This window comes from Syngnathoides biaculeatus, chromosome 5 (assembly GCF_019802595.1).
Source record: "Syngnathoides biaculeatus isolate LvHL_M chromosome 5, ASM1980259v1, whole genome shotgun sequence".
Taxonomy (NCBI): domain Eukaryota; kingdom Metazoa; phylum Chordata; class Actinopteri; order Syngnathiformes; family Syngnathidae; genus Syngnathoides; species Syngnathoides biaculeatus.
In genome coordinates, this window is record NC_084644.1 from 20663017 (window position 1) to 20676778 (window position 13762).

At 42.3% G+C, this 13762-nt stretch overlaps 1 protein-coding gene across 5 annotated transcripts in view; it reads left to right on the forward strand.

Annotated features, from left to right (window-relative positions):
- The window catches only part of ibtk (inhibitor of Bruton agammaglobulinemia tyrosine kinase), a 93368-nt gene that overhangs the window by 57386 nt on the left and 22220 nt on the right, over positions 1-13762 (forward strand). For all 5 annotated transcript variants that reach the window (XM_061821266.1, XM_061821263.1, XM_061821265.1 and 2 more), the window contains exons 19-20: positions 9111-9228; positions 9791-9851. In XM_061821266.1, the coding sequence (XP_061677250.1) occupies positions 9111-9228; positions 9791-9851 (179 nt within the window). The remainder of the gene's footprint in view (positions 1-9110; positions 9229-9790; positions 9852-13762) is intronic.

A 13762-nucleotide genomic window follows, 5' to 3' on the forward strand; every position in this document is an offset into this window, starting at 1 on the left:
ACCGGCCTCGACAAAAATGACACTGGAAAGCGATTCAGAAAAAAAATATTAGATTTTTATGATGATTAAGAAGAAAATTAGAATGCTGATTCCAAAATAGCAGGTTTTTTTTTTTTTCTCCCCTCTTCTCCCCTAGCATGTCAAGTTTACCCTCCAGATACTCTCCAGATAAGCAAAATTCCAGCTGGAGTAAGACTTGCCAGCTCATTACCATTGGACTCATCTACAATTACGTGGCAACTTGTTTTTGCAGTCACAATTGAGACAGTGCTGTAGGAAGTGTGTGCAACTCCAATTTACTCATTACTATCAATAACAGAAAGTTAGGATAGTAGGAATTAAGAGGATTCGTTATGCATTTTCTCTAAAAGGGGAAATCCAGTGGTTTGCCATGAACAATGTATCCAATAGGTCATGTAATATGTACTCTATTTTGACAATGTAATGTTAAAAACTCTCTCATTTAATAGTGTTTTGAGAAGGTTATCAACCATTACGAATTTTCAGGGGCGCTACCATTTTCGCGTGTTACATGACCTACGTGGGTGGATGTGACGCGTTACGTGCCGTTCCAAACGCTCATTTACATGGGACACCATTTATGCCCAGCACTGATTCCTTGGATTTATCCTCATCTGATGAAGAAATAGCAGTATCGGTTGATCGGGAAGACGGAGGAATATTTCCATACAGATTTGAAACTGTGGCTGTAAATAATGTTGAATATTCAGATGGTTCTTCGGGCAGAATGATCCGGAGTGTGACTACTCGGAGGCTGGTCGCAACAGTTTATGGCTCTCCCTATCAGTGCTTCTTTCTGGTATTTTACTCCTCAGCGCTTCACCCACCGGGAACTTTTGAACCTGTGATACCGACACAAAACAGAAGTCTCAAGCAACTTTCACAGCAAATACAACATTCCAGACAAGCTAGCAAGCTCACCGGACTCTCCCTAGATTGCGATGAAGGAAGAAGAGGAGGAGAATCAGAGAAGGAGAGTCAGGCTCATCAGTCCGGCTGACTGCTCAGGCTAAAGTACAACCTATACAGACCACCTCTGCCGAGTCCGTACCTCACCAATGGCAGATTCATCACCAACAAAATAGACGAGTTGGAATCACAACTTGGACATAATTGCTAACCTTTACCCAAACATTCCTAATGCTAGCGTGTAGCAAGAAGGCCGCACTCTGCACTGCTGGGATAGGACTGAAAACTTTGGCAAAAGCAGAGGTTGGGGGCTCTGTGTGTACATGCTTGACGACAGGTGCAACAATAGAGTGCTCATTGAGAGAGAGTGTTCATCCAACTTTGAGTACGTCCATTAAATGCTGGCGCTTTTACGTTTCGAGGTAGCTAATTGTAGCCATTGTGGCTGTTTATATTACACCGAATGCTAAGTCTAAAGCTGCGCTCTATTGCTGAATGTCATCAATGAATAGCAGTGAGCCCACCCCGAAAGCATTCACATTATAGTCAGGGAGTTTAAACGGATCGATCTGAAGACTGTACTCCTAAAGTTCCACCAGCATGTTAAACGTCCAACAAGAGGTGAAAACACTTTAGATCACGTCTACAGCAACATTAAGCACAGCTAGAGAACCACACCTTTCCCCCACATTAGGAAGTCAGGCCACATTTCGTTGCTGCTTATTCCTTCATACATCCCCCTCAGACCCAGATCCAGGCCCACCAAAAAGATTGTAATAACCTGGCCAGTTTGGACTTGGTTAACTTCAGGACTGCTTTGAACACACAGTTTGGGACCTTTTTGAACACAAGGACCTGGACAGATTAAAAGGGGCTGTACCACACTATATCAAATTCTTTATAGAAACTGTGTATGTGAAGAAAATCATCAGTGTTTCCAAACCAGAAAACCAGATCCACTCACTCCTGCGGGCCCGCAATGCTCCCTTTAGGTCAGGTGACAGAGCTGTTCAGCATTATGTAAACTGAACTGATAAAAGGCACTAAAAATGCCAATACCGACTACAGGAGGAAGATAGAGTCCCATCTTTCCAGTAACAGATCACAGGTGTCTTCAAATGTGAAATCAGTCAGTCAGGTGGCAATCACTGTGTTCTTTGGCAATATGGGGCAAACCACACAAACCATGGACCAGAGTGAGCAAAGAAGAGGTGTCTCGTGGGATTAGAAAGAAAATTTATTAGGGATGTCTTATGCCAACTTTTCCACCTCTAACCCGATAATGATATTGCAGCCTTGAGGTGTTGCCAATATCGGTCCGATCTATCACCAATAATCACACATACTTATTTTATAATATGTAATGTCAGAAAAGGCTTACTCTAATGGTATATATTCAAATTTTTCAGACTATAAATAGCAGTTTTGTTTTTTGTTATAATTTGGCCGGGGGTGTGATTTATATGTGAAATTATTAACATTGTTATATCCATCCATCTGTTTTCTGAGCCGTTTGTCCATTATTTTCACACTAAAAACCGCAAGAGGGCCTGTGTATCTGTACCTGATACTTTTGTACCTTTTGAAACAAGGACAAGAATGGCATCAAAAAGAAAATCATATTCCGCAGATCGCAAACTCCAAGTGATGAAATATGCAGCTAAAACGGTAATCAAGCAGCAGAAAAGGTTTACAGTAAGCATTAAACTTTTGAGGGACTAGCAAAAATAGGGATTACGCTCACTGAAATGGAAAAAAAAAACATAAAATGCTAATCACTGGCGAAAAGCAAAGTGACCACAGCTAGAGAAACGAGTTCACACATGGGTGCTTGAACATCTTGCTCGTCAACAGTCCAGCTGCATCTCCATGGCCAGGTAGTTGCCATGGAGATGAATATAAATGACTTTGGAGGAGCTTCAGGCAACACAATTGCCTTTATCGGAGCATGGACAACAATGTCCCAAAAACTGCCTGTCAGAATTCAGATAGGCTGGAATAGTTGTAGCTGCGACTGACAATCCTGAAGGAGAAGGTCAGGCCATCAGTTCGTGCCCTCAAACTTAAGCGCTGTTGGATCATGCAGCAAGACAATGATCAGAAACACACCAGCAAGTCCACCTATGAATGTCCAAAAAAAAAAAAAAAAAAGTTTTTCAGTGGCCAAGTCAAAGCCTGGATTTAAATCCAATTGAGATGCTGTAGTGTGACCTCAAACAGGCAGTTCATGATAGAAAATCCTCCAATCTGGCAGAGTTGAAACAATTCTGCAAAGAAGAGGGGACGAAATTCCTCCAGAGAGATGTGAGAGAGTCGTCATCAATTATCGCAGATGCTTGATTTCAGTTATTGCTGCCAAGGGTGGGAAAACCCATTAGTTTCAGGGGGCAATTACTTATTCCATGGGTCAGAAAGGTTAGGATTTTTTTGTGCCATAATTAGTTTAATTGTCATTTGAAAACTGCATTGTTTATATTCACTGGGTTTTCTCTCAGAGATATTAAATTGGTTTGATGATTTGAAGCCCTTTTGTGTGAAGAATATAGAAAAAAAAAAAAACAGAAATCAGGAAGGGGGCGAATACTTTTTCAGGGCAAATTTGTTGACTGCTGTCATTCCCTGTAAAGCTTGTGCAACCAAAAATTAAGTAACTGCGACCAGCATTTTTCTCTTGGCCTGTTAAGAGTTCCAGCAATCCATTTTCCATACGCCTATCCTCACAAGAATTGTGGCGCTACTGAATCCTATCCCAGGTTATTTTGGGCGAGGGGCGGAGTACATTGTACAATGTTAGCCAGCCAATCGCAGGGCACAGACAAGGTACAAGATACTTTTGTCAACTCTAAGATATGCGTAGCACAGAGAGAGGCTTGAAATTATGGTATCAAGGGACCACAATCCTTCAAAACACTATAGATAAAGAAGACGAAGAAGAAGCTAAATACAACTATAATCAAACAACCAGTTGTACTATCATCCACTCTAATAGGCAATTTAAAGTTTTTCAATTAATGTGTGTTTTTGTGATGTTGGAAGAAAACTGGAGTACCCTGAGAAAGGCCATGCAGGCACATGGAGAAATCCAAACTCCACACAGGCGAGGCCAAATTTGAACCCGGTGTCCTCACAACTGTGAGGCAGATGTGCTAGCCAATCGACCTCCGTGCTGCCTGTTTTCCGAGATTCTTTTTAATATTAATTCTGTTGAAACTTAATTAAAAGCCAATGTCTGGTTTACATTTGTTCATTTAATCCCACATTTACTTTAATCAGATTGTTTTGTCTGTGATTGGTTCATTTAATGAAATCTTTCATAAGATTCTAGGAACAGTGAAGTAAAAAATAAGTATTTGAACACCCTGCTATATTGCGAGTTCCCCTACTGAGAAATCATGGCGGGATCTGAAATTTTCATCGTAGATGCATGTGAGAGAAAAATCCAGAAATCACAATGTATGATTTTTCTTAACGATTAATTTGTGGTACTGCTGAACACCTATCAGCTAGAATTCTGACTCTCAAAAACCTGTTAGTCCACCTTTTATAAGTCCACCTCCATTCCATGTATTATCCTGAATCAGATGCACTTGTGTGAGGTCGTTAGCTGCATAAAGACACCTGTCCACCCCATACAGTCAGTAAGGCTCAAACTTGTAACATGGCCAAGACCAAAGAGCTGTCCAAAGACACCAGAGACAAAATTGTACAACTCCACACAGTTGGAAAGGGCAATGGAGAAATTGCCAAAGCAGCTTGGTAGGGAGAAAAAAAAAAAACTTTACTGTTGGAGCAATCTTTAGAAAATGGAAGAAGCTAAACATATGACAGTCAATTTCAATCGGAATGGAGCCCCATGCAAGATAGCGCCTCGTGGGGTCTCAGTGATCCTAAGAGAGGTTAGGAATCAGCCCAGGACGACACGACAGGACTTGGTCAATGACCTGAAAAGAGCTGGGACCACTGTTTCCAAGGCGACTGTTGGAGATACACTAAGACGTCATGGTTTGAAATCATGCATGGCACGGAAGGTTCCCCTGCTTAAACCAGCACAGGTCAAGGCCCGTCTTAAGTTTGCCAATGACCATTTGGATGATACAGAGGAGTCGTAGGAGAATGTTTTGTGGTCAGATGAGACCAAAATGGAACGTTTTGGTCATAATTCCACTAACTGTGTTTGGAGGAAGACGAATGATTAGTTCCATCTCTACTGTGAAGCATAGGGGTGGTAGCATCATGCTTTGGGGGTGTTTTTCTGCAAATGGGGCAGGACGACTGCACTGTATTAAGGAGAGGATGACCACAGCCATGTATTGTGAGATTTTGGGGAACAACCTCTTTCCCTCTGTCAGAGTCAGATGGGTCGTGGCTGGGTCTTTCAACGTGACAATGACCCGAAGCACACAGCCAGGAAAACCAAGGAGTGACTCCGTAAGAAGCATATCAAGGTTCTGGCATGGCCTAGCCAGTCTCCAGACCTAAGCCCAATAGAAAATCTTTTAAGGTAATTGAAACTCTGTATTTCTCAGCGGCAGTCCAGAAACCTCTCTGATCAAGAGAAGAGCTGTGTGGAGGAGTGGGCCAAAATCCCTCCTGGTGTGTGTGCAAACCTGGTGAACATCTGCAGGAAACGTAATTGCAAACAAAGGCTACTGTACCAAATATTAACATTGGTTTTCTCAGATGTTCCAATACTTACTTGTAGCTGTATCATACAAATCTTCTTCTTTTCCTTTCGGCTTGTCCCGTGAGGGGTCGCCACAGCGTGTCATCTTTTTCCATCTTAGCCTATCATCTGCATCTTCCTTTCTAACCCCAACTGCCTTCATGTCTTCCCTTACCACATCCATAAACCTTCTCTTTGGTCTTCCTCTCGCTCTTTTGCCTGGCAGCTCCATCCTCAACACCCTTCCACCAATATACTCACTCTGTCGCAAGGGCACTGAAGACGAAATGTGGCTGGGTCTTTCAGCATGACATCTTTTTCTTTTGGCTTGTCCCGTTAGGGGTCGCCACATTGTGTCATCTTTTTCCATCTAAGCCTATCATGTGCATCCTCCTCTCTAACATAATGTCCATCAACCTTTTCTTTGGTCTTCCTCTCACTCTTTTGCCTGGCAGCTCCATCCTCAGCACCCTTCTACCAACATACTCACTCTCCCCTCTGAACGTGTCCAAACCATCAAAGCCTGCTCTCTCGAATATTGTCTCCAAAACATCCAACTTTGGCTGTCTCTCTAATGAGCTTATTTCTAATCCTATCTAACCTGCTCACTCCGAGCGAGAACCTCAACATCTTCATTTCTGCTACCTTCAGTTCTGCTTCCTGTTGTTTCTTCAGTGCCACCGTCTCTCATCCATACATCATGGCCGGCCTCACCAATGTTTTGGAAACTTCATCTTAGCAGAGACTTTTCTGTCACATAACACACCAGACACCCTCCGCCAGCTGTTCCAACCTGCTTGGACCTGTTTTTTCACTTCCTTACCACACTCACCATTGTTCTGGATTGTTGACCCTAAATATTTGAAGTCCTCCACCCTCGCTATCTCTTCTCCTTGTAGCCTCACTCTTCCCCCTCCACTTTACTCATTCACGCACATATATTCTGTTTTACTCCGGCTAATCTTCATTCCTCTCCTTTCCAGTGCATGTCTCCATCTTTCCAATTGTTCCTCTGCATGCTCCCTGCTTTCACTGTATATGACAATATCATCTGCGAACATCATGGTCCAAGGGGATTCCAGTCTAACCTCATCTGTCAGCCTATCCATTACCACTGCAAACAGGAAGGGGCTCAGAGCTGATCCCTGATGCAGTCCCACCTCCACCTTAAATTCCTCTGTCACACCTAAGGCACACCTCACCATTGTTCTGCTGCCATCATACATGTCCTGTACTATTTTAACATACTTATCTGCCACACTAGACTTACGCATGCAGTACCACAGTTCCTCTCTTGGTACTCTGTCATAGGCTTTCTCTAGATCCACAAAGACACAATGTACTCTGTACTTTTCCACTAGCATCCTCAAGGCAAGTAATGCATCTGTGGTACTCTTTCTCGGTATGAGACCATACTGTTGCTCGCAGATACTTACTTCTGTCCTGAGCCTAGCCTCCACTACTCTTTCCCTTAACTTCATTGTGTGGCTGATCAACTTTATTCCTCGATTATTCCTACAGCTTTGAACATCACCTTTGTTCTTAAAAATGGGAACTTTTCCTCCATTCTTCAGGCATCTTTTCGCCCGCTAGTATTCTGTTGAATAAGTTGGTCAAAAACTCCACAGCCATCTCTCCAAATTGCTTCCATACTTTCCATCCTTTTCTCCTTCTTTCGTGTCCAACCTTGTGTACATGTCTTCATATCCCTCTTGCTTTGCCTTCGCCACCTTTACCTTTGCCCTACGATACATCTCAATGTATTCCTTTCGCCTCTCCTCAGTCCTCTCAGTGTCCCACTTCTTTGCTAATCTCTTTCCTTGTATGACTCCCTGTATTTTGGGATTCCACCACCAAGTCTCCTCCCCTTTCCTACCAAAAGACACACCAAGTACTCTCCTGCCTGTCTTTCTAATTACCTTGGCTGTCGTAGTCCAGTCTTCTGGGAGCTTCTGCTGTCCATTGAGAGCCTGTCTCACCTCTTTCCGAAAGACCGCACAACATTCTTCCTTTCTCAGCTTCCATCACATGGTTCTCTGCTCCACCTTTGTCTTCTTAATCTTCCTACCCACCACTAGAGTCATCCTACACACCATCATCCTATGCTGTTGAGCTACACTCTCCCATACCACTACTTTACAGTCAGTAATCTCCTTCAGATTACATTGTCTGCACAAAATATAATCCAACTGCGTGCTTCTACCTCTGCTCTTGTAGGTCACTATATGTTCCTCCCTCTTCTGGAAATAAGTATTCACTACAGCCATGTCCATCCATCTTTCAAAGTCCACCATCCGTCCCTCAAAGTTCCTTTCCTGGATGGCTTATTTACCCATCACTCCTTCATCGTCCCTGTTTCCTTTACCAATATGTCCATTACAATCTGCGCCATTCACAACTCTCTCGCTGTCTGGGATGCTCAGAAGTACTTAATCTAGTTCCTTCCAGAATTTCTCTTTCAACTCTAGGTCACATCCTACCCGTGGGGCTTAGCCGCTTACCACATTATGCATAACACCCTCAATTTCAAATTTTAGTGTCATCACTCGATCTGATACTCTTTTCACCTCAAAGACATTCTTTGCCAGCTCTTCCTTTAAAATAACCCCCACTTCGTTTCTCTTCCCATCTACTCTGTGGTAGAATAATTTAAACCCTGCTCCTAAACCTCTAGCCTTACTACCTTTCCACCTGCTCTCTTGGATGCACAGAATATCAACCTTTCTCCTAATCATCATGTCAACCAACTCCTGAGCTTTTCCTTTCATAGTCCCAACATTCAAAGTCCCTGAACTCAGTTGTCGGCTCTGTGCATTCCTCTTTTTCTTCTGACGATGGATCCGGTTTCCTCCTCTTCTTTGTCTTCGACCCACAGGAGCTGAATTTCCCCCGACGCCCTGCAGGTTAGCAGTGCCGGGGCCGGGCGTTGTTAACCCAGGCCACAACCGATCCAGTATGGGATTCTTTTGATAAACGCTCATGTTTGTTTGGCAAAGTTTTTACGCCGGATGCCCTTCCTGACGCAACCCTCTGCATTTATCCGGGCTTGGGACCGGCCTACAGATTGCACTGGTTTGTGCCCCCATAGGGTTGCATTGGTGTATCACACAAATTATAAAAAAAAAAAAAAGAATCATACATTGAGATTTCTGGATTTTTCTTTTTAGATAATCTCTCTCACAGTGGACATGCACCTACAATGAAAAAATTTCAGACCCCTCCATGATTTCCAAGTGGGAGAACTTGCAATATAGCAGGGTGTTCAAATACTTATTTTCTTCACTGTATGTTTGTGACCACTAAGATTTTCTTTCATTAACCTTAGGGTACTAACAATTTTGTCCTGTATTTAGCTTAAACAAATTATCCCTTTGAACTGATGAGTTAGTGTAGTTAGTTTTCCACAAGAAATACATCATACTTGAGTTGAAAAATGGATAGAAATCGTTTACTCTGATAGGATAATTTTTCAGCAGCCTTCAAGAAATGGTTATTTTTTCTAATTTGCTCCTTCCAGTAACTCTGAAAAACGCGGCTGGGCTGCTGGAGTTCGCCAGCATGTACAACGCAGAGCAACTTAAACTCTCCTGCTTCCAGTTCATTGTGCTGAACATGACTGCGCTACTTGAGTCAAAGTGAGAACCAGTATTAATAATCATGCAATGACTTGAAATGAAATGCCAACTTTGTATTAGTTTCATGTGAAATATGTACAGAGATTAGGTTTGTCTTCGACAAATACTGTATTATGTTTCATAAATAGCATGCATTGGTCTGTCTGCTCCTTAGTCTTTTCACATTGCACTTGCTCAAGTCTGAGGGGACCAAAGCGTGATGATGAGGCCTAGTGTTCGGGATAGTGGGACACTTCAATTATTATGCTTTCTTACATTTCTCGCTTGACATTTACAGGACAAGTCCACCAAAATCCCATTTGTAAATCACTCGCCAACCCTGGTCTCATTGGAGGAACTTTTTAATGTCACTGGGTCATCTCTACCGAATATAATTTGTCTATCTGATGACGTGAGGCTGAGTTTCAGACTCCCTCTGCATTGACGCGCCGCTTAGCATCACATCAAAACACGCTCACTCCTCTTCATCACACACGCAATGAGTGGGAAAGTCGATGCCATCATACTTATTACCATGTGCAGTGTGGAAAAAGCCCTTTTATTTTTTCTGTGGCACCTTTAGATCACTTGATGGTCTCAGTGATGAAGTGCTTCTAGAGCTGTCTGCAGCCTACAAGAGAATGGTGAGTCACAAACTTTCCTGCTGCACCTTCCTGTTGCTGTTTTTTTTTTAATGCAGATTTGTTCTAAGAAAAAAGTATTAGTTTTTCAATGTATATTTATCCATCTATTTTCTGAGCCAGCTAGCCTCACAAAGGTTCATGGGAGCGTTGCAGCCTATCTCAGCTATCTTTGGGCAGGAGGCACGGTACACCCTGAACTGGTTGCCAGCCAATCACTGTGCACATATAAACAAACAGCCGCATTCACAATCACTCCTAAGGGAAAATAATCTCCAATTAATGCATGTTTTTGGGATGTGGGAGGAAACCGGACCGCCTGGGGAAAACCCCAGCAGGCACGGGGAGAAAATGGAAACTCCACACAATGTTTTGTGCCCTTTAAACTTGTTACGAGTGCCAGAAGTGGCTTCCCGGGGCCTCTGCCAACAGATCCAGACTGGGAAATCGATCAGAGACGCATGGCCGTCTTGTTTAATCAACAGTGTCACTGTTGTCGTAATTCTGGGTCACTGCCAGACTTGGTGGCAATCAAGGACAAAGAAAGGTCTGAAGCTGCCCAATAGATGATGTTAACCAGGATGAGAGCCAAAAGACCAAGAGAAAAGGCAGAAGCCAAAGGTTAAATACCCAGGGGCCATGTCTAAGGGACACGGGAAGTGGAGAAGACCATGCACGTCGACTCTAATTTGGTCTACAGTTTGGCCCATTTACAAATCACATAATAGTCTAAAATTTAGACTATAGTACATAACTATACGATTAGACTACTAGACAGTCAGAGTACAACAAGAGTACTCCTGTTGTTTTCTGATTGATAAATTAAGGATATAGAATGATTGTCTAAACCAGGGGTGCTCAATATGTCGATCGCGAGGCAGTTTTGGTCGATTGCATGATGGCATACCAAAAAAAAAAAAAAGATGTCATCTTATCATCCACCTCGTCACTTGATTCAGGTGTGGCAGATACGTCGATGGCACACGTAAAGGCTTCCTATTTACGGTCTCTTTTTCGCTTTCTTCACTGCAGTCGCGGCGATATGCGCGTGACACTCTCCCTGGTCAATTGTAAGAGGCTGGCTCCTTGAAAAGTAGATATTGGGGTAAAAAAAGTCTGAGCACCCCTGGTCTAAAATTTAGTCTTGTCAAATCAAGTAGTGATTCAATACATCATTTCATACTATTTGGCAGCAGATCAAGAGGGCAGTCCTTAAAGTCTCAGCCGAACTTTTAAACTGACATAAATGACATGAATGACATAGACATCAAGGCATACATTTAGGATATTCCTGGAGATTTTTCAAAGGTAGGATTTCAGTGTCCACAGGCAGTATCTCCCACGCGCAAAAATCATGTTCCAATTTTACACTATCATCAATCAATTCCTCCCCCTTGCTCAGCAAATCATAAGAGGTCCAACCAGTTTTATGGCATCAGGTAATATACAGTGGGTATGGAAAGTATTCAGACCCCTTTAAAGTTGTCAGTCTTTGTTATATTGCAGCCATGTGATAAAAATTTGCTAAAAAAATTTTTCCTCAACATGAACACAGCACCACATATTGACGGGGAAAAATGCAATTGAATTATTTGCAAATTTAAAAAAAAAAAAAAAAAAAAACACCACACAGCCATAAGAGAGACCCTTTACTGTGACACTTATCTTTAACTTGGCTGCTGCTGTTGATAATCTGGGCATCCTTGAAATGGTTCTATTACTTCATTGGAGTCCATCTTGTTTGATTAGGACTTGATTAGGAAAGTAACACTCCTGTCTATGTAATACCTTAAAGCTCAAACTGCATGTCAGAGTAAATGAGTATCATGAGGTGAACATTTTTTGAGTTGTGGTAAGGGATAGATCTGGCAAGGTTACAAAAACATTGGTGCTCCAAAGAGCACAGTGGCTTCCATAATCCTTAAATGGAAGACATTTGGTATAACCACAGCCCTTCCTACAGTTGGCCGTCTTGCCAAACTGAGCAAGCAGGAAAGAAGAGCATTGGTTTGAGAGCAGTAAAGGAGAACCCAAAGATCACTGTGGCTGAGCTCCAGAGATGCAGTCTGGAGACGGGAGAAAGGCCTAGAAAGTCAACCATCATTACACCCCTCCAGCAGTTGGGGCTGATGGCATAGTGGCCTGACGGAAGCCTCTCCTCAGTGCACATCAGTGCAAGTGCAAGCAGTGCAAGCTTGAATAGAGTTTGCTTAAAAAAAACAAAACCAAAAAAAAAAACCTATAGGACTCCAAGATGGTGGGAAGATTATCTGGTCTGATACCAAGATAGAACTTCACCTCAATTTTAAAGCTGTATGTGTGCAGAAGACCAGGAACCCGTCATCACCTGTCCAATACAGTCCCAACCAATTTTCCCTCTAAGCTGCGCATTTGCACTCTTATTGTACACTCTCAGCGCAAAGGAAATCAGATCCAGCGGAGTGAACTACAACTTTTTTTTTTTTTTTTTAAACATGGCACCACAGTGCCACTCACAAAGAGCTGCTGCTGCTCAGCCACACCGGGCCACACACTCTACTTCCTCGTTTACCTGACACTGCCCCCTCCATTTTAAAGGGCTATACTCATAAATACAAACGTCAGGGTTTGTGAATAATAGAAGAAAAAATGGTGAAACTGTTCGAGATTTTCTCATTTTTTTGAGTAAGGGTCTGGTCTGAAGCCATAGTAGAAAGTGCTGGATAAGATGTTGTGTAATGTTAAGATTCCACCTTGGCACAGCCTGATTGATGATGAAAGCACAGACGATACATTGCCCAAAAAGCTAATTCTGTATTTTAAATATAGGAGGCAACATAACATTAACCCTAAAACGGTTTGGGAGCATCATTTAGCTTTCAACATACATTGAAAATGATATTCTGCAAGCAATAATTCAGTTTTACACCAAAAAAAAAAACAGAGCGGGATATCATTGTGGGTTTAAAAAAAAAAAAAAAAAGAAACAAAGTTGGAAGCGACATTTCAAATTTCTAGTTAATCGTTGGCTTGGTATGCATTTGTATTGTAATGTAGTTTTTTGTTTGTTGACATCTTCAGTGAAAGTTTGCAAAAACACAAAATTGTTCTTAAAAATGTTCAGATGGGAATGTAATCTGAACCTTTTAATGAGCCATGTAATTTCAATGGATGACAGTGATTGACCACAGTGCATATGTCTGATGTTGCTCACAGTGGTCAAAGGGAGCACTCATGGCCTTACTGTGTTTGCTCAGACATGTAAAAAATTAGAGGGAACATTTGGTCCCAACAGTTAAGCATCGTGGTGGGAGCATCATTGCTGTTTTTACAGCTGCAGGGACAAGACGACTGGTTGCAATTGAAGGGAAAAATTACTGCAGCTAAGTTCAGGGATATCCTGTACAAAACCCTTCTCTAGAGTGCTGAGGACTTCAGACTGGACTGAAGGTTCACCTTCATACAAGACCCTTAGCACACAGCTAAAATACCGGAGTGGCTTCAGAACAACTTGTTCTTGAATAGGCCAGCCAGAGTCCTGACTTAAACCCAATTGAGCATCTCTGGAGAGATCTGCAAATGGCTGTCCACCAAAGTTCACCATCCAAGGAGACTGCACTCCAGAGATGATTTGCAAGGTGGAATGGCAGAGGACCTCCAAATCCAGCAAAAAACTGGATCATTTCCCAAAAGATTCATGGCTCTATTAGCTCAAAAAGGTTTTTCTATGAAATACTGAGAAAGGGGTTAGAATACTTTTGGCATTGTTACATTCCATTTTTTTTTAAATAAATTTGCAGAACTTTTTTTGTCAATACAGGGAGCTGTCTATGTTAATAAGGGGGGAAAAATTTAATGATTAGGAGGAGTTTGAATACATTCCATACCTTCTTTAAATCAGGTTTCCTGTGTCATGTGGGGGAAAAAGAAAACAA